Source organism: Passer domesticus, chromosome 6, assembly GCF_036417665.1.
Source record: "Passer domesticus isolate bPasDom1 chromosome 6, bPasDom1.hap1, whole genome shotgun sequence".
NCBI lineage: Eukaryota > Metazoa > Chordata > Aves > Passeriformes > Passeridae > Passer > Passer domesticus.
In genome coordinates this window covers 14,225,592-14,252,742 of record NC_087479.1, presented here as the reverse complement: position 1 = coordinate 14,252,742, position 27,151 = coordinate 14,225,592, and the positions used below count along the sequence as shown (strand labels likewise).

Genomic DNA, 27,151 nt, shown 5'->3' with positions numbered 1-27,151 from the left:
AAGATTGGTGCCAGGAACATCTCTGAAAGATGGTAGTTGACCTCTTTTTTGGATTTCAAATCCTGGGCAAGCTGCAATTATTAAACAATAGTTGTAAAATTTATTTTAGCATGTTTCTTCCTTAGATCAGCCTGAAAGGCAAATTATTTTAGCTGAAACTGGTAAAGAAAATCAGATTTAGAAAACTTCATTCTATGTAACAAAAATTGAAATTTATAAGTAATTGAAAACAACATATTTTACTTGAAAATTCAAATATATATTTTTAGGTCTTGCATAATACTTGAGGATAGTTGACAAAAGCTTGAAATGGTTCTCTCTTGTATTTTTTAAAAGATATAGCTGTATATGAAGATTCTGAAAACAGACTTACTGTATCAAAGATCATCAAGGAAATTGGAGAACCTCGGAATTATGGTTTGACAGATGAAGAAAAGGAGGCTTTGGAACGCCAGGCAGCTGAGGAACGCCTTGCCAAAGAAACTCAAGAAAAAGCTGAAGAAAAGCGTAAAGAAGATAAGGAAAGGGAAGAAAGAAAGGCGAGATGGGAAGAGTGGGTAGGTTAATACATATTTTTGGGAAAACATTATTATTTATGTGTTTTAGATGACTTCAAGTAATCTGTTATATAAATACACTTGGGAAATGTAGCATAAATTCTCTTGTTCCTTATATCCTACTTTAGGTCTGGGTCAAGCTATCTCCACAGTGCATTTTAAAGCCCATGTTACAGAATAGAATGCCTTTTTTATTACAGACATAGTGTTGTTTTGCATTTTGGTATCAGCATGTCTTTAAAATACTTTTATGGTACTCTTGTTGCTGCTGTGCTGTAGCTCTTCTATTTTACCATTTATAAATATCGACTACAATCAATGGAGATTTTCCTTACCAAGTTGAAGAGGACTTTTGCATTTTGCTCAGTTTACTTCTAAGCACCTGACTAAGTCTTAATTATCAAACTAGATTTTTAGCTCTACACTGACCCAATCTTCCAGCCTACACTGCAGAAAGGTTTCTGAGCCTGCAAGAACGTGTGTAAGAGCCAAGTACTCTGTTCGGTAAGGACTACCTGATGCAGACTGAAGGATGGTTTTTGTTTGCTAATAATCTAATAAGTACTTGGTATTTAGGCTAACTGACCCCAGAAGATATGCACGTGATGCTTTTTCATTATTTACCTTTCCACACCCAAGGGCAATTTAGTTGAATGACCTGAAATTCGCACTGTAAGAATGTTCCTGTTCACACCCAAAGTCAGGCCGATTCACCAAAAGGCAAGTCTATTGTCTTCTTTTAGAGATATTTAAAAACAAACCGATCCTTCCACAGAGAAGTCCTTTTCTATTATTTGAATGCCCATACACCTATGGGGTAAAAATATGTTGAAATTACTGACATTTAAAGAAGTATTTACATTCCTCTGATGTTGGCTTGTATATAAGGTTTAATGTTGAATGAAGCTGATTATTTACAGCTTCATTCAACATTAAACAGTATTTTGTACCCTGTAAAATTCGTAAGAATAGGTAACACATTTTAGCTAGATTCAATCCAAGCCATCTACCTTTAAAAGTGCAAACCGCATTAATCAAAGCTGAAGTAGGTGTTAAATAAAACTTATTATCCTTTAAAATAGGCAGATGATCAGATCTAAGCAACTGTTCATTTGTCCTTGACACTGTAGATTAGCTGTTGTCTCCGAGTAGTGGCCAAAGACCACTTGCAAGATTTATTAAATAGCACTCCTGGATTGAGTGAATAAGGTAAAAATTGGTGTATCTGTTTCATCTGAATGTTGCTTTTGTGTTATGCCTTGAGTATAGAAAAGCAGTCTTCAGAGTATCATCTGTTTGCTGTATCTCTAATGACTCAGGCTACTAATGAATAAAATGAGTGAAGAGAGGACAATGAAAATGAGTTGGAGTAGTTTTCTGGCTAAAGCTGCTGCAAGTATGCACGCTGCTAAGCTATTGAATGGAAGGAAGAAAAGCTTGCAGCAGTTTTATTTCCTCATCCCTCTTACTTTTTGAGTGTAAAAATATAATTTGATTTAACCTGAATACAGAAATAAATTTAGCTGGTGGAAACAGATGTATTTCACTGTAGTTTTAGTGTATTTGGCTCTCAACCCCCTCAAAAACATCAATGAAATACGAATAAAACAAATCAAGGGAACCAAAGCGAAACAAATCCAACAAAAGTAATAAATTAAAAATTTAGAAAGCCCGGGCTCTCTACTGAGTAAAAATATTCTCCTTCCCTCTAGTTAAAATAAGCCTCAAGAAACTACCTTTGTTTTGCAATAGCACTAATTTTTGAAGTGCTACAGTGTATTTCAACCATTTTGCCAAATACTTTATGGAAACAGGACCACTGGAAGACTTGAGAATAAAACTCCTTTTAGGTGTTAAAGAAAAAAAAAAATTTAGTAAGGAGATTATGTCAGCGCTTATTATGTTAAATTCTTTGTCCTCAGTATGTTGTGTGCTCTAAATTTAATAAGCAGTTAATTTTTACTGTCAACTTGTTCTTTAAAGTTCTGTCCACAGCTTCTAACACTATTTTTTCCCTCTAGGCCAGCACTATTTAGCCATGTTATTTGATGGATTTTATAAACATAATTACTTATTATTTTATTTTTTTCTTTATTAATTGTAGAATAAACAGCAAGAGGAAGTGAAAAAACAGGAACAAGAGTTATTGGAGGCCCAGTCTGTTCCACTACGAAACTATTTAATGAAGAATGTCATGCCAACACTTATGCAAGGGATAAATGAATGTTGTAGGATCAGGCCAGATGATCCAGTCAATTTTCTGGTAAGGTGATTATGTTTTGTTTCTTAAATATTTTTGAATACTAATATAGATACAAAGAATCTCTATTAATGAAAGGACTTAAATTTCCTCCCCACTTTCAGGATAGTAACTAATTAATTATTAGAGTCTGCAATTCTGGTGAACAGCAATTATAGTGAAAATTAAAACCTAGAAACTACTTCTTATGGGATCAGTTGATACTGTGTATCGAGGGAAAGATCCAGTGTAGTTAAACAGTACTAGGACAAAAATCACTACCAGAATCTGTTTCCCCTTGGTATGTGCTCTCTGCACATCTTATGTACCCTGACAATTCTGCTGTGCCATAGAGGACTACAAGTTAAAGAACTTTTTTACATTAGGCAATCCACTAGATTGATTTGTGCCAAAGAACCTATTATGCTATCTGATAGCTGCAGTTAGGTGCCTCCCCAAGCAAAGAAATCCCTGGGCAATTACACCCTCACAGTCTAGACTTCCCATCCCTCACAGGACATCCCTCATGGGACCAAGAGCTCTGTGAGGGTCTGAGATCTAGTTGCCCTTTATTGGTTTGCTAAAGGGTCACCTCCACATCCTCTTAGGATGGTTTCAGTGGACTTTTGGTTGGTTCTGGTTGTTACAATAATGTGGTTGCTACGGTTCATACACCATGATCTATGGGCTGTCTACCCCAGCTATTAATTTTTAAGTAATGTTTAAGCTGCAGCTTTGTCTATTGTATTATTAATGTTCATTTTGTTAGTGCCAGGTTTCACTGTAATCCATCTTTGACTTAAAAACATAACCATATGGTTCAGATAAAGTTCAACCAGCCTAAAAACTCTAGCTACTTATGTCTACTTTCAAATTTTAAATTTTTAACTCTTCAGAAAGCAGGACATCACTCTTCCCCTGCCACCCCCACTCCCCTGGCACAACTGAACACACATAATGATAAATGCAAGCTCTTTGGTAATTCCCTTCACAATACACACATAAATAAAGGAGAAAATCTTTTATTGTGAATGTCCTTAGGACATTCACAGACTAATTCCAGGTGCAAATGACCTCAGGACTGCATCCAGCTCAACTTAGGGCTGCAAGCAGGGTCAGCATTGCATTCAGACAGGGATCCAGGTGCTCTAATGTTATGGCTGTGCTGCCGTGCTGCCTGACATCCTAACCAAGCTGTTTACAAGCTGAAACTGAGCATTTTATTAAACAAGCAAAAGCTTGAAATGAAAGCAATGGTGTTAGAATCCAACTTCAGGCACTAAGGAATGTTTTCTTTTTGCCTACTGGTGAGTGACAGCTACCTGTAGCTGCAGGACTATGAGATCTTCCCTCATAACTTTTAAAGATCAGTATCAGTGGGTCCAGAAACCAGGTTCTAGGGTACTCCCTAGATGTTTCCTTGGAGTGACAAAAACTGTTATAAATGGCTCACTTCCTTCTCTTGCCCACGATAGAAACAGTGACTGCTATGAACAGCATGACTGAGGTCGATGGCATTTTGGATAGTATTTGGGGGAAAGAGATTTCTCTGACATTTTCTACTATAAGTTACATTTAATACATGCTAAAGTTTTGTTCAAAGCAATGTTATCCACTATATCTTTTGTATTTTGAAGTTGGAGATGTGAAAATTATTGTAATTTTGAAACTCTTCTGTTTATAGGCAGAATATCTCTTCAAGAACAGTCCTGATATTGACTGGAATAAACGTTAAATCCTAGCAGCAACAGGAATTGTGAAACAAAAAGGGAGAAAATTCCTAATACATTTTAGATAAAAATACTTAGTTTCTGATGCTATTTTTATTTAGGCTTACTATGCAATCTTCATTTTTAATTATCATACTTTGTTACTATTTTGTAATGGGCTTTTAATCCTCTTCTACAACATTTCAATTTGCTGCACATATTGATTGATACGTTTACACATCTGTATATTATTGTCCTAATCCTTAGTGAATGTAGGCAGCTAGCCTGAGAAAAACTTTTATCAAAAAAAGTATTTCTACTGAAAAAGGAAATAAATAGAAGCAGCAAACTCTTATTTCCCTTCCCAGTTACCAAGAGGTAAAAAGTCACACAATACAGTCTTGTGCTGCACTGAAGACTGACTGGTAAACAGTTTTCCTGCACAGATATGTCATAAAACCTGTGTTTTACTTTGGTACCAAACACATGGCTGTAGAACTCATTTAATAATCTTCAGCATTCAACACTAGATACATATTTTTTAGAGATTCTTGAATAATCTAGAATTTCCAGCACATGGCTGTCCTTCTCAGTGTTGCTGACTTCATCCAGCTGTCCCAGGAACCGTATCTGTGCTGACTGAGCTGGAAGTGATTGCATACTTGGTGTAAAACAAATACAGGACTTTGTCAAAACAGAAGGCAAGGCCCTTTGTGCAAAAGGAGGGGGGAAAGTGGAGGAGCTGAATCAATAGTGATACATAGTGAAACATTTGACAGCTATTTTGTCTATAACTTTTGAGTATCAGAATTTTAGACATGTTAATGCCCGATGTTTCTATTCAGATATATCAGTGTTTTTGTAGAGAATCATATTTCACCTGTTTTCATAGTTGCACAGACAAGTTGGGAATAGAATTTGTCATCTCCTACTCTAAAGAAACACATATTTTTGGTGATCTATATGTCCTATATGCTGTCAGCCAAAGTCACCATTTGTCCTGTGAGACAGTTTAAGGTGAAAATCGGTAGTTTTGAACACTTTTTTTTGAAAGTTTGAAAGTACTATTCTTCAGATTAAAGATGAAACCTGGACACTTAAAAAGAAAGGTAAACAAGGTTTTCTCTAGAGTTAGTGTAATGCTTTGATTTTTCTAAGAATAAAGTTTTGAGCTAATCTATAAAGAGTATGACTTTTTTATAATATTCTGAAAGTTTATGCCGACTACTGCAGGCAGATGTTTCGGGAACAATTCTTAGAAGAAGATCCGTTTGCTTGGGCAGCCACAGCCACGCACGGGGCCGCCTTTGAACGAGACCCGGCCGAGCCCGGGGCGCTGGAGCGGCTCCCGGAGACTCTGCGGTGCCGGGCCAGCCGAGCCGAGCCGAGCCGAGCCCGAGCCGAGCCGAGCCCGAGCCGAGCCGAGCCGAGCCGAGCCGAGCCGAGCCGAGCCCGTCCCGCCCGGCCCCGCGCACGCGCCGCCCCGCGGCCGTTGGCGCTTTGTTTTCAAACCTCGGCCGCCGCCGCTGCCGCCGCCGCCAGGACTACATTCCCCAGCGTGCCCGGCGGCCCCGCCTCCCTCTGCGCAAGCGCGGACGGGCGAGCGTGCGCGCAGTGCGGGGGTGTTCGCCGCGCTGCGTCAGGCCCCCCCCGCCCCGGGACGTTGCTGTGGTAGCGTCCGGGCGCCATGTTAGAAGGCCGGAGGGGAAGAGGCGAGTGAAGCGGCGGCGGCGGCCGGGCCCGGCACAGCCGCTCCCTCCGCTCCCGGGGCCTGGCCCCGGCCTGTGCCATGGTCGCGGCTCCCGCCGCTCCGCGGGACGAGTGACCGGTCCTCAGGCGGCAGCGGTGGGGGAGGAGGAAGAGGAGGAAGAAGGGGACGACGCGGCGGCGGTGGTGGCGGCGGCGGCGGAGGAGGAGGAGGAGGGGCCGGAGAGACGATGCCGTTGTAAGTCCGGGAGCTCGCGGGGCGCGCTCGGGGCTCGCGTTGTGCCGGCCCGGGCCCGGCGCTGCCCACATGCCCGGGGCCCTTGCTGCCGGGGCTCGGGCCCTTCCCCCTCGCGGTCCCCCGGCCCGGGCGCTTCCGCTGCCGCAGTGTGCGGCCCTGGCGCTGCTGCCCGCGCCGCCCGGAGCCCCACGCTTTCTCGCCCCCCATCGTGTGAGCCCCGGAGGTGATCGTGATACGGTCTTTGCCTTGTTGTCGCCGCCTTTGCGGTCTCGCAGCGGCAGCGTGCGGGACGGGGGGGACGCGTGCGGCGGTCTCCCCTCCCGCTGCTGGGTCAGGGCGCACGGAGGGGCGAGACCCGCGTGTTTGTCCCCTGCCCGCCCAGGGTGCCGCGCTTTCCCCCCAGAGCCCCGGCGAAGTCTCTCCCGCTGTGACCACGCGGGCCGGTTTTTCCCGTTCCGGGGCAGCAGACCCTGGGCCGCTGGTTCCAGCGGGCTCCCCGAGGCCGGCGTGCTGCCCTTGGCAGCCCCGCTGCCGGCGGCCCCGGGCAGCGCCCCCGGCCGGCAGCCGGGCCCGTGCGCTGGACGTGCCGTGCCGTGACCCTGCTGGCAGCCGGGAATAGCGAAGTGTGACCTTATTCATCCCGCTTTCTTCGCGGATTTTTTTTTCACCCCCCCTCTGGCATTTTTTTTTTCTCCGCTTCCTTTTTTTTTTTTTTTTCTTCTTCGCTGATGTTTTTATGAATTCTGATTGAGACGACAAAACTTGCAGCGTCTCAGTTCTGAAGTTCATAATCTTACATTATAGAGATCGAGGGAAACAGTGATGTGTAGGTAATCAAGTGATTTTTCAGAATAAGGCATGTTTATATATTTTGTTCAGTTGGTCTGTTGGTTTGTTTTTTTGTTTGTGTGGTGGGTTTTTTTTTCGTTGAAGGAGAAATACAAAGAATTTGTGATTCTACACCCTTTCTCTCACTTATAATTTGGGATTATTCACTGCGGTTAAAAATATGTCAACTTTTAAGTGGTGAATAGCCAGGGTTGTCTGTTGTGGTTGTTAATTCAGTCTGAAGTACTGCAAAGTTAGTCATGGGGTAGATGCCATGATAGAAATTTATCTGAGAGGGTTTATGGCAGGGAAAGGACCAGTGAGTGAGTGCGGGAAGGAAAATGGTTATGCTGAGTAGGGACTAATGCTTGTGTAACGAAGCGCCAATGTCTTTATAGATAAGTTTTGCATATGTTAATTACGGCAATGAAAAGTTACCAGAAGTCAGCTTTTGAAGTTAGTTAGGCTTTTCAGCCTCAGGAAAATGGGAGGGTGTTTATTCCACTTGCTTTCATTCTTAGCTTATTGTGTTGTGACTACATAAATTCCGAAGGCTTAGTAACAACACTTAAAAGTTTGGGCTACTTTTAATAGTAGCGATCTTTAACTTTGGAAAGTTTGGAATGATAATTTCTCTTGATGTAGGTGTCTATGATACTTTAGCTAGAAATACTTAAATAACAGTACATGGTTACAATGGCACCAAGTTATTGCTATTTTCATTATAAACATTACTTGGCAACTTAACTAGTAAAGCAGATTTATTGTAGTTAGCAAAAATGAAGCTTTCTCAGTTTATGCATTTGTATGTTTGACATTGTTGACTTGGTATCATCCAGTCAAGACTTTAAAGTGAGCATTATAATGCCAGTAAGTAGAAATGCTGGTAATTCTAATTCTTGAGTTTGTGAAGTGATACCTCTAACTTTAGAGAAAAGAAAGAGGCAGCTTGGGAAGATTTTTCCTGGATAATTCTTTCCAGACAGTTGATTCTGTCTTCTGGACTATAATATTTTTGAGTGAAAGTGGAACAACCCTATGTTGCTGCCAAACTTGCATGGTGACAAAATGTTCTTTTTTTTTCTTTCCTTTTTTTTTTTTGCCTGATCTTTCAATATGTTGAAACTTTGTTTTCAGCTGTGGTGTTTACAATTGACAGGCCTTTTCAAAACTGATTTCTCATACAACCAGAGATTGTCATTATTCTTGACTTGGAGTTCCGGGTTCTCCAGAGTTCACCAGTACACCAGTGTTCATATTGCACTTACTAACAGTATGAAACCAATCAAATTCTTCCCGTACGTGGTACAGCAGTAGTAAGACTGCTGATATCTGCATTTACAGAAGCCTTTAGTATTTTTTTTTAAATATTAAAATTTATCCTAGAAACTGATGTGACTTTTTGTTAAAATTCTCATGTGCAAAGTGCTAGCAGCTGTATAAGGAAGAAGTCCTTAACAAAAAAGCTGATTAGAAACAAGGATGACTGTCCCCTGTCATAAAGATACATTTTAGTGCATGGTTATGTATAGAATGGTCCTGTGCCTTATCTGAAACATAAGATGCCAGGGAAGAATGAACTCACTAAGCTGTTCGTGTATTTTGGTTGGATCTGGGGCTTATACAGAAAGCTCCAGCTTCACTGAGTCAGAAGCCTATGTTTATAAGAGTGATGATTTAGTCTTGTCATGTAACCTGGGGCTTTCTGACTCTCCAGATAGAGAAAACATGAATCTGTTTCTTGGTATGCTGGACAAGGACACTGAATGTCTGTGTCTGCTGAATTCATGGCAAAACACTTTTGAAATATTTTGGTTTTTTCTGTGACCAGAAGTGGAAAAGTACTTTGAGTCATATACATGAACATTTAAAAGTGCCATAAGATCTATAAATTTTAAGCATTGTTAGTATTGGTAAGTTCTGTATTAGAGTTTTGGAATGTCATTAAGAGTTATTCTCTTCAGTGGACAGTCAAGCTGATTCTCACTTCTGAAGTAAGACTTCATTTTTTTTTTCCACTGAATTTTGCTGTAGACATAGCAAAGTCATTGTTTTCTTCACTTTTCATTAGAGACTGTCAGCTTACATGCCAGAAATACAGCACTGTATTTAAAATGGCTTGTGCTGACTGGGAATGGATAAGTAGTGTGTTTCTGAACAGAGGGAGTTGAGAATTTTACAGGCTGTTAGGAAAGGAATTAAATTATTCTTAACTTTGCAGAGCAATGGACTGACTTTTGAGGAATAGTTGCCATAACGTAAAGTGATAGCTTTCTTAATTGAGAAACAATTAATATAAAAATCTGTGCTGAGGATTAGATGGCAAGGATATATGGTTTTGCAACAGATTTCAGTCTTCCAGTATCACTCTAAAGAAGGACTGAGTTTATACCTGTTAATGTAAAGGTATTTTACAGAACTTGGAAACCCAGTTATTTTGGGCTGAGCAGATTTCACCACTGAGACAAATTAATCTCTTAACAGTGAAATGCTTTGTGGGATTCCTATTTCTTAGTTTATAGTCCCTGTTATCTTTTGACTCAGCCTTACTGAATTTCTTAAATTGCTCTTTGAGTTTTTTGTCTCCTGTATAGCAATAAAAATAGGTTTTGGTTGAACTGCTGTCTGTGCAGTTCCTTAGCACTTTCTTTTCTTTAAACTTGAGAAACTTCTCCTTCCGTTGTGTTAGGAAGACTGTTGTGGATGGGTTTTTGTTTGCACATGCTGCCTTTCCTATTCTGTGTGAACAGAAGAGCCGTAGAGCTCAGGAGACTGTCCAGGGTCAGAATGTGTGTGAATGACCTTCCTTTTGCCATAGGTGAGCCTCTTCTGTACCCCTGTTACGTGCAATTGCTCCAATGCCTGTGTTCAAATCAGTGTTTGAACACCTCATACTGACAGGTGAAGACTTAATTCATGGCCTGATTGCCAGTGATATTCTGCTAGATATTGAAACTTTTATTCAGGAGGGACAGCTGTATTGTCTTAACCATAACTGATTTGCACAGACTTCATTGATGTTTCCTGCCTAGATTTTTGAAACTTTGTGTGGAGTCATGGTGTTAGCGTTAATCTGGAATCTTCATTCTGAATTGCCAGATACTCATTGCTGAAGGAAACATAAAAAGAAGCAAAAATCCTCAACGGAGTTTTTCTGAATCTGGACACAGTGGAGCTTGAGCTGCATGAGTTTAGCTCCAGCTGGTTAACCAGATGGTGTGATGACCAGTGTTGTTTCTGGAATCTGACTTGGGTGTCTTACATCAGCAAGTAAAAAGGAATGCATTTTGCTGAGCTAATCAGTAGAGGCAGATAGAGAAGTGAGGGTAATCATTGAGAATCCTTAAGTTATGTGTTTTGTCTTAGTATCTGGATGAGTTTGAAACTTAGGGGGATTTAAATTGCTATGATTACACTATGTATTTTTAATATTTCAGTTGTTTGTATTGTCTTTTATTTTTGTGAAGTTTATTTTTTGTGAAGTTTCCCAAATTTCAGGAGCATCATATTTAGTTAGTGTGGTGCTGACAGCAACTGTATTTGTTTGTGATAAGAAATGTAAAATCTTAACAGAAATAGTGCTAAAAATAGTACTGTTAGAATGGATGTGGAATACAGGGAGAGAAGAACAAGTGTTAAGAAAGACAGGTTTTCTTGTGGGGGTAGAATTTGGTTTAAATACAAAGCACATCTGAAAAAGTTCATGACAGGATTGTTCATTTTGCTGAGGATGGAGAAAGGTTCTAGTGTTGTAAAAGCAAACAGTAGTACAGAACTTGGAATTTCTATCCAAGTCTTAGTTATATATGGGCCAGTGTTACATAGGTATAGCTGTATTTTGCTATGTTCAGTTTAAATGGATGTGTTCAGGCTGTCACCTGATCTTCAAAAGATGCACTGTAATTCCTCCTCTACCTTAGAACAACTTTTAGTCACTTCCATATAAAGGTATTTAGAGGTGTATGCTCTGGAAACTGTAAAGCTTCTTAAAAGCTTTATTTTTTTTTCCTTCCACTTCTGCACTCCGTTTAAAATGGATTTTAGCACTGACCATGTAGGCAAAGTCTGTTCTTCTAGTTTGGTAGTTACTGGTAACAGTATAAAGATACTGCCTACCAAAACTTGAAGTTCTGAGGAAGAAGTTGTTTGGCTGCACTGCCTTCAGCTTAGCACAGACTAGAGCTTTGTGTCTGTGTTTTTGTAAGGGGGGAAAAAGGGTATGTATGTTTCTTGCTGATGAAATTAATATTTGAATATGAAATACCAAATCATAACACTCTAGAATAAATCCACTGTAGCTGTTGCCCAATTTGTGCGTGGTAAATTGTTAGTACATGTTCTTCAAAAATTCAGGTTAAACCAGAGGTGCAGCAATAGCATGTTAAATTGACTCATTTTCTGTAACATTATTTTATATTTGTGCAATTGATAGATAGCTCATGGTCTTCTCAGAGTGATAGGATGATCTTCATGTTTACATGTGATTGACAACAAACACACCCAAAAGCCTTATACTGAATCTTAATTTTCTTTGTGATCTTAAAAAGAAAAGCTTAGCTTTTTTTAAAATTAAAAACAAAAACAAACACACACACACACAAAAAACCAAATAAAACCAAAAATCCCACAATTCAATGAGCCCTAAACATGCTTTCAGTTGTGTCAGACCCAGATGATCTGCCAAATCTCTCTCTGCGGTTGTCAAGAGTGAGTAGCTGAGATGGAACTTCAGTTTCTGTTTAATACTCTGCTTTTTGTTAATGTGTAACTTCAGTGAGTACCAGAAGTGACGTACAATCAAGGTATTGACTCCCCAACAAGTCTAATCTGTCTGGGTAGAAGGTTAGCACTGATACTTCCCTGGCTTTTCACCTTCTCTTTGAATAAAATTGGTAGCTTAAGCTCTTCTCTGGATGTGTCACAAGTAAAAGGTAGCATGTCCATCTGTGACTAAGGGAAGATACTGGAGTGTGAGCATGATCTCCGTGGAAGGTAGGAGGCAGGGAGAGGATATACCTTTATTTGTTTGTTTATTTTAGCTTTCATTAAAACTGCCTTTTAAATGAATACATGAACAGAATGTTACTTTATTCTGAACTTCATTAACAAAATTTCTAGCCATACTATCTTTTTTTTTTATTTTCCAAAGGATTTTTTTTTCATATTTATTGTGCTACAGGAGCCTTAGACTAGAGTTAACTTGGAAGGTATAAACAGCAAAGCTTCAATTTAAATGTTTTTATCTGGAAATTACCTATGTTCTCTTCAGTGTTAATTACATGTTAACTGTCTTCTGCAGCTCTAAAGTCTTGGAGGCAGTTGTGCTGTGAATTGTTACACACTAACTCAGCCAAAGGGTACTTACTAACTCCTCAGTGCTCAAAAATAGGTGAAACACTTGTGTTGGGGAAGTCCAGTGCTGTTGATAACATCGTTATTTCATTATTGCAAAAGTAAATGTAGGAACTGTAGCTGGCTTTATGTAACATTTCCCAGAGATATATATCTGGTGATGGATGTAATTGGTTGTTTGAAGCTGTTGTTTTAGCGAGCAGTTTCAAAGCTTGTTTGTGCCCTGTGGCCATGCTCTGGTGGTCCTGCAGGGGTTGGAGGAGGTTTAAATCATTGCAGTGTGGTGGTTTGAAGGCAGAGCTGCACACTGCACTGCCAGGGCTGTGTGTAAACCAGACTAGGGAAGAGAGCTGATGTTTGGCTGGGGTTTATGCACTGTAATTTTATAGACAATATAAAGGATTATTTTTAAGTTGTTACTTCTGGAATTTGTGAATCGTGATCCTTACAAGTAGGGGGAATATAGAGGCCTCTGTCAGCATTGCTGATTTCAGAAATCAGCTCAGCAGAATCTGGTTTTGAGTGACATTGAGTCTTTTCTGAAATCTACTAACAGCATCTGTCAAGATTATGTTTTGCCAGCTCTTCTAATGAAATCTGATATCTGCTGAATTGGATTCAGTTTCTTGCTATGAATGGGTGAAAATTAGAGTTAGAACATCAGAAAATTGTTACACAAAGCTAAAATATTGATTGTTTTGTATTGCTGCTTAAAAAACCCTACAAAATTAAACTGAAAAATCTTAAATGAAAAAGCATATATTTTGCTTCAAATCAACAGTTGGCAAAAGGGGAGAAAATGTAGTTCAAAAACTTGCTTTGTGGTATAAGTTAAAATATTCAAAGGATGTTTATATATAGAGACTTTTTGTTTTCTGGCTGCTTTTTTTAGAGGCAGTTAAGTGGCTGAAGCTACTATTTGTGTTGACATTCCTTAAGGTTTTTTTTTTTGAAGAGGAGAAAGTTTTAGAAGGAGCCAAAAGTTTTAGTGGCTTCCTTTGTCCTTAATTTGAATTACTGTTTTATGTAATTTGTCTGAACAGCTTTTTAAAAAAAGTGTTTGCATTGACACCTACAGTCCTAGAATGTATATTAATTATTCAGCTCCTACCAGATTCTTTATTAGTTGATTGAAACCTCATAGCTAAAGGATAAAGTATAGAATAATTTTCCCAGACACTACCCCAGTCCCCACAATTACTTGATGGTTAATCTTTTTACATGTACACTTTTAAATGTATTTTTCCTGATATGCTTTCTTGCTTTTTTTTTCTTTTTTTTCTTTTTTCTGATGAGCAAAGGGACAGATATGCTCAAGCTTGCATTGTGACTAAATTCTTGGTTGCAAACAAATTATAGTACTTGGAGTCGTTATTAAATGGGTTTAACTAGTGGAAAACTGTATCATGTTTTGTGGGTTCTTGTCAATTTTTAATTTAGGGTTTTTTTATAGACTTTATGGAAATGAGGAATGAAATCTTGAGATGATGATGACAAATAATGGAAGTAAAATTGAAGTATTGCTTTAGTTTTTCTACATGTATTAGGTAGTTAGCCTTGTGAAAATATTTCTCATTTTGTATGATAGAAATAGTATATAATAGGTATAAACATGCAGGCCTGATACTGCAGCAATATACCAATGAATGTTATGCCTGCCAAGAGTGGGACTTTCACTTTTGCTATCAGCTTGACCCTTTTTGAAGGGTTCTCTTTACATTAGGCTTTATGAAAGCTGGTACAGCTTTTGCCCTAGTAGAATGAAAAAAAAATACAGGGGGAAAATATGAATGCATATTAAGAGTAGGTGAAAGGTAATTCTGTTGGTGTCCTGCTTAGCAGGACAGATTTAACACAGTGATTTGGGATGGAAATCATCTAGGCTTAACTTTTTTTTTCTTAGTATGTATCTCTTGTCTACTCTGATGAGAAAAAAGAAATACTTTTTTTTGTTTTGCTCCTGTCAGTAACTTTATCTAATTGCCTTTATTAGTCCCGTTACAACCCAGGGATCACAAACACAGCAACTACAGAAGCATTATGGCATTACCTCACCCATCAGTTTAGCTGCCCCCAAGGAGTTTGACTGCATGCTTACCCAGAAATTAATCGAAACCCTAAAACCTTATGGCGTATTTGAAGAGGAAGAAGAGCTGCAACGCAGGTGAGTGAACACTGTTTGGTGTCCTGTCATGAGGTTCATGTGTGACTGTGGAAGACCAAGTGTGTGTATGTGTGTTCTTTCAAATGGTTTCTTAAAAGCCTAGTGGAATTGTAAGCTTGATTTTTCTCAATTAAGAGTAATACCTCAAACACAGAGAGGAATTAAAATGGCCTTTAAATTTAAGAGGCTGGTTTACATTTTTTCCCCTTCATCACTATTTCATCGTAATGGACCATATACTTTTTTTTTCCTTATTAAGCTTTCTATAGATTTTTTTCCTCTCTCAGTACTGCTTATCACTGTTCTTTTAGATGCATGTGTTATACAAATTAAACTTTTATTTTGAAAATGAGTTGAATTCATGTGCATATGCCTTGCATGTTTTCATTTTTTTGGAGCTTAAATCTCTTGAATGTTTCTAAGGGGTGAAAAATAGTGGCAATGTTGTAGGAGTAACTTTCAGTATATATATATATATATATATAACAAGATCTCTAATTAGGTCTGTAATGTTATTCAAGTTGACTTACTGTGTAATGATGATCACAGTCTTAAAAAAATTCTGCTAGTTTTGTTTAAGTTTGTAACCTGTCATTCTGCTGTTTTATTAATAGGATTCTAATTTTGGGAAAACTAAATAACTTGGTAAAGGAATGGATACGGGAAATCAGTGAAAGCAAGGTATGGATGTACTTTACATGAGGTTGCCAATATTGTGTTTCTAAGATTTTTGTAGGAAGATTATTCCAAAACACATGCCTGTACTAAATGGGATGAACCTTCAATTTGAATATTAAGACAGATACATACCATCCTTGTGTAGTGTCTTTTAGTTTACAAGCATCATTGCCCCTTCATAGTAGAACCTTGTCAAAGAAAGAAACTGATAGGTGTAACTTGACTTTTTCTCAAAATTAATGCATATGGTACTGTACTAATCACAGGCTTAGAGCATTTGCCTTTGTGCAACAGTGCTTGATCTTAAAATGAACTTCCTGCATCTTTGTGGTCTGCAATCTTTTTCTTTAATGTTGTACCTGTGATGTTACTTTTGTAGACTGATAATGCTGATGCTGTTTTTGCCATGTTATAGGAATCAATGCTCTCACATATATTTTTTGAATGGTTATAGACTTGTGTGATTATAGATTTTTCTTTTATCTAGAGGAAACACTTGATTTTTTTAAGCTGTTTTGCTTTGTGTGTGTTTGGGATCCTATGTTTTCCTTATGCAATGAGAATTTATATATGAACAAGATTATGGGTAGGGACAGCCCTGCTATGTGTGTTTTGATCCTTGAAAACAAAATAGTGAGAATATCATGACTCATGTAAGATTGAAAGCTGCTTAAGTTAATATCATGTACATTGCAAAATAGAAGTTTTGATTTATTTTTTTCTTGTGCTGTAGGGTTTCAGATTGTAGCATAGCATCCTGTTATGAAAGGATAGCCCTCTTTGCCCACGGTACTGTGGATTCAATGGTTTTTAAAGACTAGGAACTTTAGTAGATGTACCTAAACAATTTAAACATAAAATAAATGTCTTTCCCAACCCCAATTTTTTATTTAAAGGCTGTGGTACAAGTGTGTTTGAAAGTAATGTAATAAACACTGATACAGAAGGCTGTGTTTTGAGTTGCTCTAAATTGGAATCCATCATCTATTTCCGTGTCTGTCTAAAATGCCTGAGTGGTAAGCAAAATGTTTGATCTCTAATGTTATAAAGCTGTTGCACCTGAAGTGTAGAATTGGTGCAATTACCAGGTTTGAGGTAGTAATGTGTAATGTAGTTGAAATATTATAAATTATCCAAGTGGCAAAGGTCTTTTCTGTGAATACTGAGATTATTTCAGTAGTTCAACAGCATAATTTTTGTGCAATATTTTTCTTCTTGTTTGAAAATAAATGGTTTGTGTTGATTGTTAGTTGTTAAGTTAAAATAACCTTTTTTTTTTTTTTTTTTTGCTCCATTTAGAATCTTCCACAATCGGTAATAGAAAATGTTGGAGGAAAAATTTTTACATTTGGATCCTACAGATTAGGGGTTCATACAAAAGGTAACATTTCCTTTTGTGATAAAAATCCATGTGTTTGAGCTAATGATTGGTCTTGTTGTATTTGAGGTGGTGTTAGATTTCTTAATTTTTTTGGTTAACCATCTCTAGTCTTCATCCTAAATAAAATAAATATATTCCTATATTATGTTTTCATCATGGATTGAGAAACAGACTAAAAAGTTGAAAATTATTTAAAGAGGAAGTTGTATACTTAAATTTTCATGTTTTGTTCTTTAAAAATGACAAGTGTTCCACAACTGAAGCAAGAGTGTATGTATGTCTTCTGTATGTTTAATGGCTATGAATTGTTTTTCATTTGGTTTGACTTAGTGTGTCAAAAAAACGTAATTCCACATGATGAGAAACTAAATTTTACTGCTTAATTATTAATAAAAGTATACCTATTGCTGGCATTCTGTTCATGTGAAATATTGAGTAATAATACTTCTGCTGATTAACAATTTCAGGTGCTGATATTGATGCCCTGTGTGTTGCACCAAGACATGTTGAAAGAAGTGATTTTTTCACATCGTTTTATGAAAAGTTAAAACAACAAGAAGAAGTGAAAGATCTGAGGGTATGTGAAACACCTGATATAGCTTGCTGGCCTGAGGATTAGGAGAATTCTGTAGTGAAAGATTTTACATTAAATAAGTAAATATAACTTTACTGCTAAGACTTTTTGAAAGACTTTTGTTAACCTGCAGCAAAGCCTGTCATAAGAGTTCAAATAAATACAGGTTCTTCAGAATTTTCTCTCGTCTCACTTAGTAGATACACTCAAAAATTTGAATGGCAGAATGATCTCTTAGCATGTGTGTTAGTATGGCAAAATTTCTGCTTACAGTCTAGAAGCAGGCAGACACAAATGTAAACGTTAGTTTGACAGGGTTCAGGACCAGACTTGTTTGGTTTTAGGGAAGATTTTCTGCAGCTTTTTTATAACTTTGTACTTACATAAATAGTAATGGTGGTTGATGGTAACTAAACTTTTTATCTTGGCTGTCAACTGTTCATTTGAAAAGGGAAATTCTATTTTTAATTTATCTTGTTACTAAATGCTTGTGCATGATTTTTAGCTTCTAAAGATGAAGATTTCCCTTATAGTAGTGGAAGACTGTACTGATGCAGTATTTTGTTTCTTTTATACCTCAGTGACACACCTCCCTGAGTCAGATGGTGGGAGCTTTAATCTTGATATTGGCTCAGAGTAAATTTTCGCTCCTCCAGATTTTTTTTTTAGATGGAGATAGCTGCTGGCAAGTCTTTGTTTTGGTTTAGTCCTGCTTTCATAAAATAAATGGAACTGACTCTGCAGCATTCTTCCAATCTATGCACCCTGTAGCTGGTAACTACCAGGGTAGTGCAAACATCTAGTGCACTGAGATAACTGTTTTCAACGCTTTATCTGAACATATTCAGTAGTCTTTAACTTGACATGCTATATTTGAGAGGATTCAGATTTTCAGATTTCCATTCAACTTTACTGTAAACTCTTAACTCCAGGTAATGTAGGTGATTTAGCAGCAAGGTATGTATGGTATCCATTCTAGCACTATAGTGATGCAAATAACCTTTATGTCAGGGTGGCATAATACTTTTAAGTCATTCCAGGTACTATTAGAAGTTTGTACATCTCCATCTTTAGAGGAACACAAACTTTCTTAGTGGCTACTGTAGTGAGTATGAGACACTTGTAAATATGATTTTTGCTTAGGATCAATCCATCCTGCCAACCAGTAACATTAAGATCACATTAGTTAAGGTTTGAGCACAGCCAGTAGTGTTGTCTCTTCCTCTTGGTAAGAACTGAAATACTTTTGGAAGTTTATTCTGTAACAGTTCAGAGTATTTCTTATTTAGAGGTAGGCAGTGTTCTTTGCTTTTACTAAAACAATGTGCTGCAGATCTGCATTTAGTTCAGATGCTTAGTTCAGGAAAATGATACTCATAGCTGATTCCAGAATAGATGTGAAGTGCCATTGTGATATTGTTCATCAAAACACCATATTATTGACCACATTTTAAAAACATGCTTGACCTCTGGAGACTGGTGACTTGCAACTGCTTTAGGTGGTGTCAGGCTGCACAGTTATACAGTCTTCTCATTTCTTGTACCAATTGTAGAAGCCAAAATAATAGGCCCTTTAGAGCAAGAATCCCCGTAGCTTGGGCTTGGAATACTTTGAGATGTTTGTGGAGAGTGAAAGATCATTTCTTGTGTGTAGGGAGAAAAGGGTTGAATGTTGAGGCAACACCATCAGAACTGGTTGGTACAAGTTTGGATCATTATTAATATTTAGACAGCTGTAGCACCTAGTAGGTAGTGCTTACTGTGTAAGTTCTCAGTGGTGGAGAAAGACATGGCTGACAAAAATCAACCTGAAAGCAGAAAAGCATTGATATAAATAGCATTTCATTATGATTGTCTAGACTTGGTAGCTATTGTTTATAAATGTTCTCTATACTGAAAATAAAATGCACCTTTTTTTTCCCCAGGCTGTTGAAGAAGCTTTTGTCCCAGTTATTAAACTTTGTTTTGATGGAATAGAGGTAAAGATCCTATTTTAATTTGTTTTGGTAGAACATGGTTAAAACCAAGTTTTTAAGATCTTAATAAGTCATTATTCAGTAATAGAAATGCTATTGAAGTGATTCTCCGAAGTTTGTGGCTAAGATTTAGTCAACAGTCCTCAGCTGTGTAATTTAAAGTGGAGAGTTAAGACTGAAATAAGTTCTTCTTGATGGACTTAAAGCTGTGTCTAAAATATATCCCTGTCCTTTTTTTTTTTTTTGGCTTTTCTACCCACTTGTACTGATTAGTTTGTAGAGTACCAGTATAGGCATTATTTAGGCTTAACATTTAATAATGTTAATATAAAATTATTTATATTAAATATAAATTTAATAACTTTATATTTCTAAATAGTGTGGCTTCAGAAATTTTTTTGACTGTTAATGATTAACTGTCCAAACATGAAAGATTTGCTTGATTATTCTACATTATAGAAAATCGTGGTCTTAAAGTAGTTATCAGAAGTGTGCTGCTGAAGGCAGGCTGAGTGTTCCTTTTGTCCTGATCTCTTGACATATCTGTAAACACGTGACACGTGGTTTTGGTGGCTGTAGCCTGATGGATCAGCTGTCTTAGAGTACTGAATTTGCTTAATTTGATTTTTGCTAGGGGAATAGGAATGGTGATTTCAAAAGATACTCTGTTTATTCTTGTCAGACTGTTACATAGTCAAACTATCATCTTTTGGTGACAAGACAAAAACATACAAACTGTTTATACACACAGTTAATGAGACTTGTAGTTGGATTATCTCAACCAGTAGCTGGTGGATACAAGTTAGTTTACAGAGGGGAAAGAATTCCCATGCTAATCTTCTGGCAAATTATATGGTGTAGTATTGCACACAAGATTGTCAACTCCTTCTCTCCCAGTCTGTGAATTTGTATCTGTTAGCCATTTTAAACTGTCCATATGCAGTTGGGTATTGATGAACATTTTTCTGGACAATCTCTTTGCCGTTTACATAGCTTAGGTATTCATTCTAGATGTTGAAACTTGCTATTGCTGTCCTCTGGTCTGTTTGGTTTTTGTATGTTGTTTTTTTTTCCCCTGTAGTCATTCAAGCTGGAGTTGTCTCTCCTTTTTAAAAAATTAAATTTGAAATATAAGACCAAATAGGGGAAAAAAAAAAAAGACTGTTTTCTCTTAAAGAAGTAACATCTTGTTCCAAGATAGAAATTTATTATGGGCTTTTATGGGCTTAGGTTTATTACTGAGACAACTCATGTTGCGGGCAGTGATGAGAATTCTTTTTCTTATATCATAAGCATGCTCTTTGTATATACTAGTGTTGTTGGGCCACAGTTTCTGACGGTTGTGTTTGTGCCCAGCTATGTCAGTATCAAAAGATTTTAATTTTCCTCTTGCTAACCCAGGCAAAACATGCCAGAAGGTATAACTGAAGAAAAGGACTTTAGTTTTATGGTGATCCTGTTATTAAAAAAGTCCAGACAATAAGTTTTTACATGCCCATTTTATGTTCTTGTTTAAAATAAACAATTTTATTAATTTTTTTGTTGTTCCTGTAGAGTACTTTGTATTTGATTGCCAGTACCTCTCCCCCAGTTACATAAGACACACTGCTAATTTCTTTATTTGAAAATAAATGTCAATGAGCTTTGAATCTTTAGAGGTGCTAGACCTTGTAGAGATCAGAGCAAAATTTCAAACTGAAGTTAATTTTGGACTTGTTTTACACTGAGTAGTACTTTTGACTCAAGTAGGAACTTCAGTGTGTAATACAGACTGTTGATAAGATCAGCTATTAAGGACTTTGAAATGCAAAATGCCCTGGATACTTTGGAAATACTTTTCTGTGGAGAAGGGCTTCATAGTTTAAAACAGATGGATGCAAAGTTTTAAGTACCTACAAAAAGTCTTCAAGGTGTCTTCAGCTTCACTTTATCTGGAATAATTTTCATGTAACTGAACCAGTTTAGTTCTTGGTGCAATAGTTCTCGGTATTTCATCGTCTTGTAGGTCAAGTGATAACCACTTCGGTTAAAAGCCTTGTTTGGTGAAGTGCCTTTGTTGCCTTGCAGACAGTCTGCTGATAGGCACTTGATGTTCTCGTCAACTGACTTATGGAAAGGCAAACTGACTTCTGCACTCTGCAGTGTCCTTGTGTGCAGGGCAATGGAAAACTAACTCAGTGCTGAATAGTATTTTAGATGTTCTTGGCCTAGAAAAACTGTTATGTTTAAGTGTTGCAGAAGAAATAGCAAAGAAATTGAACGTACTTTGAAAATGTGTATGCTTGCTAAGCATTTTGCTGAATTTTCAAAATCTTTTGTGTAATCAGGTATGTGGATTCTTCACAGAAACTGGTCTTCATATGTTGAGTCAACTAGTTACGCTTGTGCTTTACAGGGGATAGGGAAGGTATCCTACTCTTCCTGTAATTCTATGGTGATTTTCATGTACTCGTAGAATATGCTGGGTTGGAAGGAACCCATCAGGATAATCCAAGTCCAGCTCCTTGCCCTGTGTAGGACATCCCAAGAGTCACACCCTGAGCCTGAGAGGGTTTTCTCAATGCTTCTTGAACTCTGTCAGGCTTGGGGCTGTGATCACTGACCTGGGGAGCCTGTTTGAGCTCCCAACCACCCTCCGGGTGAAAAAACTTTCGCTGTTGTGTCACCTAAGCCTCCTCTGGCTCAGCTTTATGCTTTTTCCTGGAGTCCTCTCACTGGTTATGAGAGTGAAGAGATTCATACCTGCCCCTCTGTCGCGTTCGACATCCTCATGAGGGGATGCAATGGCTGCTCCCCTCAGTCTTCTCTAGAATTCTTCTATAGAATATTTGAGACTATTTAGGCTAAAACCAGGATTTATGTTTTCATGGCGTGTTCTGATGTTGGTAGGATTTTGTATTCTTGACCTAGAAGTGATGCTTGTTCTCAAGTGATTTTATTTACATTGGCAGTCAGCATAGTTTTTGTGCGTGCTGGTTGTATATTAATCTAAATGGGTATTGTATCTTCTTGGAAAAGGAGCTGTAAGAGAGATTAAGCATCTGAAAGTGTTTCTTTAAGTGTCTGTGAAAGATGTTAGTATGTATTTTTTAAAGGGATTCTTTGTATACTAGCAAGACCGCTATTAGTAAACTTGATGAAAATTACTTACAGAATCCTACAGAAGAAAGAACAGTTTTCTAATGTCTTACATCTTTTTTTGTTCTTAAGATTGATATTTTGTTTGCAAGATTAGCACTGCAAACTATTCCTGAGGACTTAGATCTACGAGACGACAGCCTACTTAAAAATTTAGACATTAGATGCATACGAAGTCTTAATGGTATGTATGTACTGATTTGTATATCAGCTTATTTAATCTTTAAATAACTGTTCTAGATTCTTTGATACAGTAGTTGTGAATTTGACTGAAAACACAGCAACTTCATATCTGGAAATAAAGTTATTGCCAGTTTTGTATACCTTTCTGGAGAGAAGGATTGTTGCTTGTTGGCCAGACTGTTTATAATTTTTTTCTCTTGTTTGGTTGGTATATGGCTCTAAAAATTAATGAGACTTGTAATACTTTTGTGTAGAGCATTACCTATTTTTATAAATAAAGATGTGTGCTTGTTTTTTAATTTGTGTTTGCATAAACATACATGAAATTGCTTCAGTGATAAATTGGAGATATCAAAATGGTGTCATTTTGAGGTCAGTTCTTTAGTAGCTTACTAGCTTGTGTAACCCTTAACTTCTCTATAATACCTTTGTTTAAAAAATGGTTATTTGTGTACAGGATGGTAGGGGCTTCAACCTGGCTGCAGCTTGATGGGGAAGAGGAGCATGTTTGCATGAGAAGCACTGATTTGTTGTTACAAGCTGAAAACATCATAATTTAAGATCATTGCATCCACTTAAACAGTTTTGTGAAATTCCCATCTTGTGTAATCTCTAGAATTTGTAGTTGCCTCTTACTTTAAAAGTAGTCGTAGATAATACTATTTTCTTCCAAATAGCTCTATGCAGCTACTTAGTAACAATGAAGTACTACTTATTCTTTATTATAAACCCCCTAAAATCAAGCAGTTAATATTGCTATCTCTAATGTTACAGTCTGAAAATATGCCATCAAAGTAGCAGTACAGCTAGTATATTTAAAAAGTATTCTTTTTAGCCTGATCTTTAAAATTCAAAGCTTTGGCCTATGGCTGGCATGTTTTCTGTAGGTTCACAAAGACTTAACCTTTTTTAGTGTGCCTGCACATTCCATAATATACTGCATCTATTCATATAACAGCAGAACTTGTTTGTTTCTTCAACAGCTTATATAGTCCAAATAGGTAGTCATGCACTCATGAATTGGCTACGTGAGTGTTGCCATAAAACACTAAAAATGAAAAAAGGCACATGAAAATTACGTGAAGCTTTCTAATCCAAAACAAAAGTGATCAGAATATGAAATGAGTTTCCAGCATGCTAAAAAGTTTGATAGTGTTAACAGTGGGGGAGGATAAGCAAGCAAAAAACTTTGGAAACAGCAACTGTAATTAATTCTTTCTTTTGCAGGTTGCCGAGTAACCGATGAAATTCTGCATCTAGTACCAAACATTGACAACTTCAGGTTAACACTGAGAGCTATCAAATTGTGGGCAAAACGTAAGCAGTTATATTCCAAAATTCGTGAAGTTTTCACTGCCTCTTCTGGTTACTGACATCTCTTTGTCTTTTTCTTCTTGATTCGCAGGCCACAACATCTATTCCAATATACTAGGTTTCCTTGGCGGTGTTTCCTGGGCTATGCTAGTAGCAAGAACTTGCCAGCTTTATCCAAATGCAATAGCATCAACTCTTGTACATAAATTTTTCTTGGTATTTTCTAAATGGTATGTTTTTTTTTTGTTTTTTTTTTTTTGGTTTGTTTTTAATTTAGATTAAACTAAAATAAAATTGTTTGTAGACACTAAATTTTAGTCCTGTTTTTATGGTACCATTTTCAGCTGTTACCAAATTACGTTAGGAGCATTGTTCTTGCCACCAGAAATTGTCAGCTTAGTTTTTCAGTAAGTCATCCAACATATCTTGTTTTTAGAGCATCCAAACCAAAGCCACCCAGTTCTTAATTTAAATTTTCTCAAGTATTTTTTGTAATTCAACAATACTCTTCAGATAAAATACTTATATAGTACAAAATAATAGCATATGCCCCAAAATTTAGTCTTTTAATATTCAGGTACTGGGATAATGGGTAAAGGAGGTATGCCAGTATCTGGTTTAGGCACATAGATTAAATGCAATTTAAGAGAGCCAATGGCAAAAATGTGGGTTTTAATCTTTTCAGTGTGGAGTGGTAGGTGTTTCAGAATTACATGCCATTTCATACTGTAGAGCTAGTTAATTCAGAAACACAGTTTGAATAACTCTGATGGGAACATTCCAAGTAAATTTAGAACAAATGGGACAAAAGTCAACTTTGCAGATTACAAATGAATACCGTTTTTCTTGGAAGTCCATGTTTGGATACCTGTATTCTTCATGAGACGCTGATAGTCTTTAAGAATCACTTACCAAGGTGTTGCTTTCCTCCAAGTATAGTGTCTTTTCTTAATGTGAAGATAATTTGCACACTTTCACTGTCTTGTATTCGTAGGCTTTATAGCCTCTTTGAGGTACGTAGTGTTTAGTAATATTTTGCCACACTAAGGTACTAGAGGGGAATTGGTTGCAATCTCTGTTTAATGTGTTTCTTGGAGTTCACTCCAGTTTGTACATGCATAGCATAGGAGCATAATGTACAAATTCCAAGACAATTCCAAATTCCAAGACTTCTGCTCTTTATAGGAAGGTAATTTTTATTCATGGGGTAAGAAGACTTGGAGAACAAGTGTTATTTTGTAGTGTTTAATTCAACAAGGTTTCTTTCTCTCTTGATTATAATGTTCTTTTAATACATATGATTTGTAATGATGCTTTATACCTGTAACTGTGCTGGCTGATTGTTCTATAGTTTGTCCATGAAACAGCTGGCTTGAAGATGGACCCAATGTCAATCTTCCCAGAGGAATTTGTCTTTGATTAGTATATTTCAAGAAGAATATAGAGGAGTTTAAATTAGTTATCTAAACCAGTGGTTCTAAACTTTCAGGACTACAGAAAATGCCTTGTTCTGATGCCTGGAGAAGCTAATTGCAGCTTTGTTGCAGTTCAGCAATACAGGTTATTTAAACAGCCCCAGTTAGACCAGCCTAGTTGTGAGGAAATGGTGCTTTATTTTGAGAACAGATTTAAGATGGATCACATTCAAAAGTGTTGTTTGTGTATCATACATGGTTGTATCCAGTAGTCTTATTCAGTCCTACAATCTTTTTGAACAGGGAATGGCCAAATCCAGTGCTATTGAAACAGCCAGAAGAATGCAATCTTAATTTGCCTGTATGGGACCCAAGGGTTAGTGTGTTATTTTTTCCCCTCTAAGTCACACTGTACAATAAATTCGGTTGCTTAAAAAATTCTAGGTGAACTTCATGTTGGGTTTATTGAACTTAATGTTGTGGTGTTATATCTTTATGAGTAACCTCTAATTCTCAGTATAGAACAAAGTTACCCTAATTTTCTGAATTGACTGCTTGAAGCACACTTGCTAAACAATGTACTTTTTCTCCCAATTTTTGCAATAAGTGATCTTAATAAAAACTCAGCATAAATAGTTTTATGTCTTAAAGTGATGCATTTTTGGAAAATTGCTAATCTTAAAATAGTTTGCTTATTATTTAAAACCTGTTACTTTTTCAAGTATCTTGAATTCACTTCAGTGCAAGTTACAGTTAGATAGGCTTGGTTCCATGTAGTTGTAGTAAAGTGTCTTTTCATCTTGCACCAAAGAAGATAATAACTTGAAGTCTTTTAGTTATTTTGTGTGTTGTTTATAATACATGATCTCCATCTTTGTAGCACTTACATTAAGGACATTGGACATGTTTGTCATTCAGGTAGTCAGTGAAACAGCTTGCAGCAGATGCATGGCTCCCATTGTGAGCTTTCCGGACATAATATGAGAGGCTCAATGCTGTTTTGTCAATCATAGTATTCAGTTAATCTTTATTTTTATGAGTAGTGTAAGCATCAGAGGTTGAGTTGCATTCCCTATTGTACTTCAAATCTGTTTTTTCTGATTGACAAAAGTTCACATTTAAATATGTGAAGTGGTTAAAAACACATTCTTGAGTCTGTTATTCCTGAAACGGGAGGTTTGAGGTCAGTGTGTGACAGGAACTGTTGTAGTAATTAATCAAAGTGGGCTAAGGTAATGGCAGGGGTTTATCTTTTATTTACCTTCTACAAGATTGTTACCCTAATAATATTTTAATGTACTTTGGTATGTATGTTGTGTCCTTTCTTTTTTTGTTACTCTGTCTGCTGTTAAATAAAAGTACGTTAATGCAAGTGATGCTTCTGTCAGGTTCCATAGAGCCTCTTTTCTTAAAATGGCTCTTAGTTTTCAGTAGTGTTACAGAAATAAAGTATAAAATACCTTTCACAAGGTCCGAAGACAGTCATTCTGCAGAAGGTGCATGATGGTGATGAGGTGTCCTTGGTTTCATGTGATCACAAACTAATTCCTATTAAAGAGGCAAATTGTTCTGTTTGGTTGGCATTTCTGGATTTAGAAATGCCTGCAACTTGATCTTGATGTGCTGACAGGTTACAGCCCTCCCACATCACTGTTGTTCAGAAAGATGTCCTTTGTCAAAACACTATTCTTGTTTTCT

At 37.3% G+C, this 27,151-nt stretch overlaps 2 protein-coding genes across 11 annotated transcripts in view; both read left to right on the top strand.

The window, feature by feature from the left end:
* The window catches only part of AK7 (adenylate kinase 7), a 28,073-nt gene extending 23,474 nt beyond the window's left edge, over positions 1-4,599 (top strand). For all 5 annotated transcript variants that reach the window (XM_064423452.1, XM_064423451.1, XM_064423450.1 and 2 more), the window contains 3 exons: positions 337-557; positions 2,662-2,820; positions 4,481-4,599. In XM_064423452.1, coding sequence (XP_064279522.1) covers positions 337-557; positions 2,662-2,820; positions 4,481-4,531 — 431 coding nt within the window. In that variant the 3' untranslated portion in view covers positions 4,532-4,599. The remainder of the gene's footprint in view (positions 1-336; positions 558-2,661; positions 2,821-4,480) is intronic.
* A 1,580-nt stretch (positions 4,600-6,179) lies between these two features.
* PAPOLA (poly(A) polymerase alpha) overlaps positions 6,180-27,151 on the top strand; it is a 43,420-nt gene continuing 22,448 nt past the window's right edge. For 3 of the 6 annotated variants that reach the window (XM_064423445.1, XM_064423443.1, XM_064423441.1), the window contains exons 1-10: positions 6,186-6,450; positions 14,624-14,794; positions 15,409-15,475; positions 16,772-16,853; positions 17,321-17,430; positions 19,353-19,406; positions 22,614-22,725; positions 23,952-24,041; positions 24,130-24,268; positions 25,757-25,829. In XM_064423445.1, the coding sequence (XP_064279515.1) occupies positions 6,443-6,450; positions 14,624-14,794; positions 15,409-15,475; positions 16,772-16,853; positions 17,321-17,430; positions 19,353-19,406; positions 22,614-22,725; positions 23,952-24,041; positions 24,130-24,268; positions 25,757-25,829 (906 nt within the window). In that variant the 5' untranslated portion in view covers positions 6,186-6,442. Of the gene's footprint in view, positions 6,451-7,143; positions 7,281-14,623; positions 14,795-15,408; positions 15,476-16,771; positions 16,854-17,320; positions 17,431-19,352; positions 19,407-22,613; positions 22,726-23,951; positions 24,042-24,129; positions 24,269-25,756; positions 25,830-27,151 lie in introns of those variants that run through there. The other 3 variants (XM_064423444.1, XM_064423442.1, XM_064423447.1) reach the window with 3 other exon arrangements.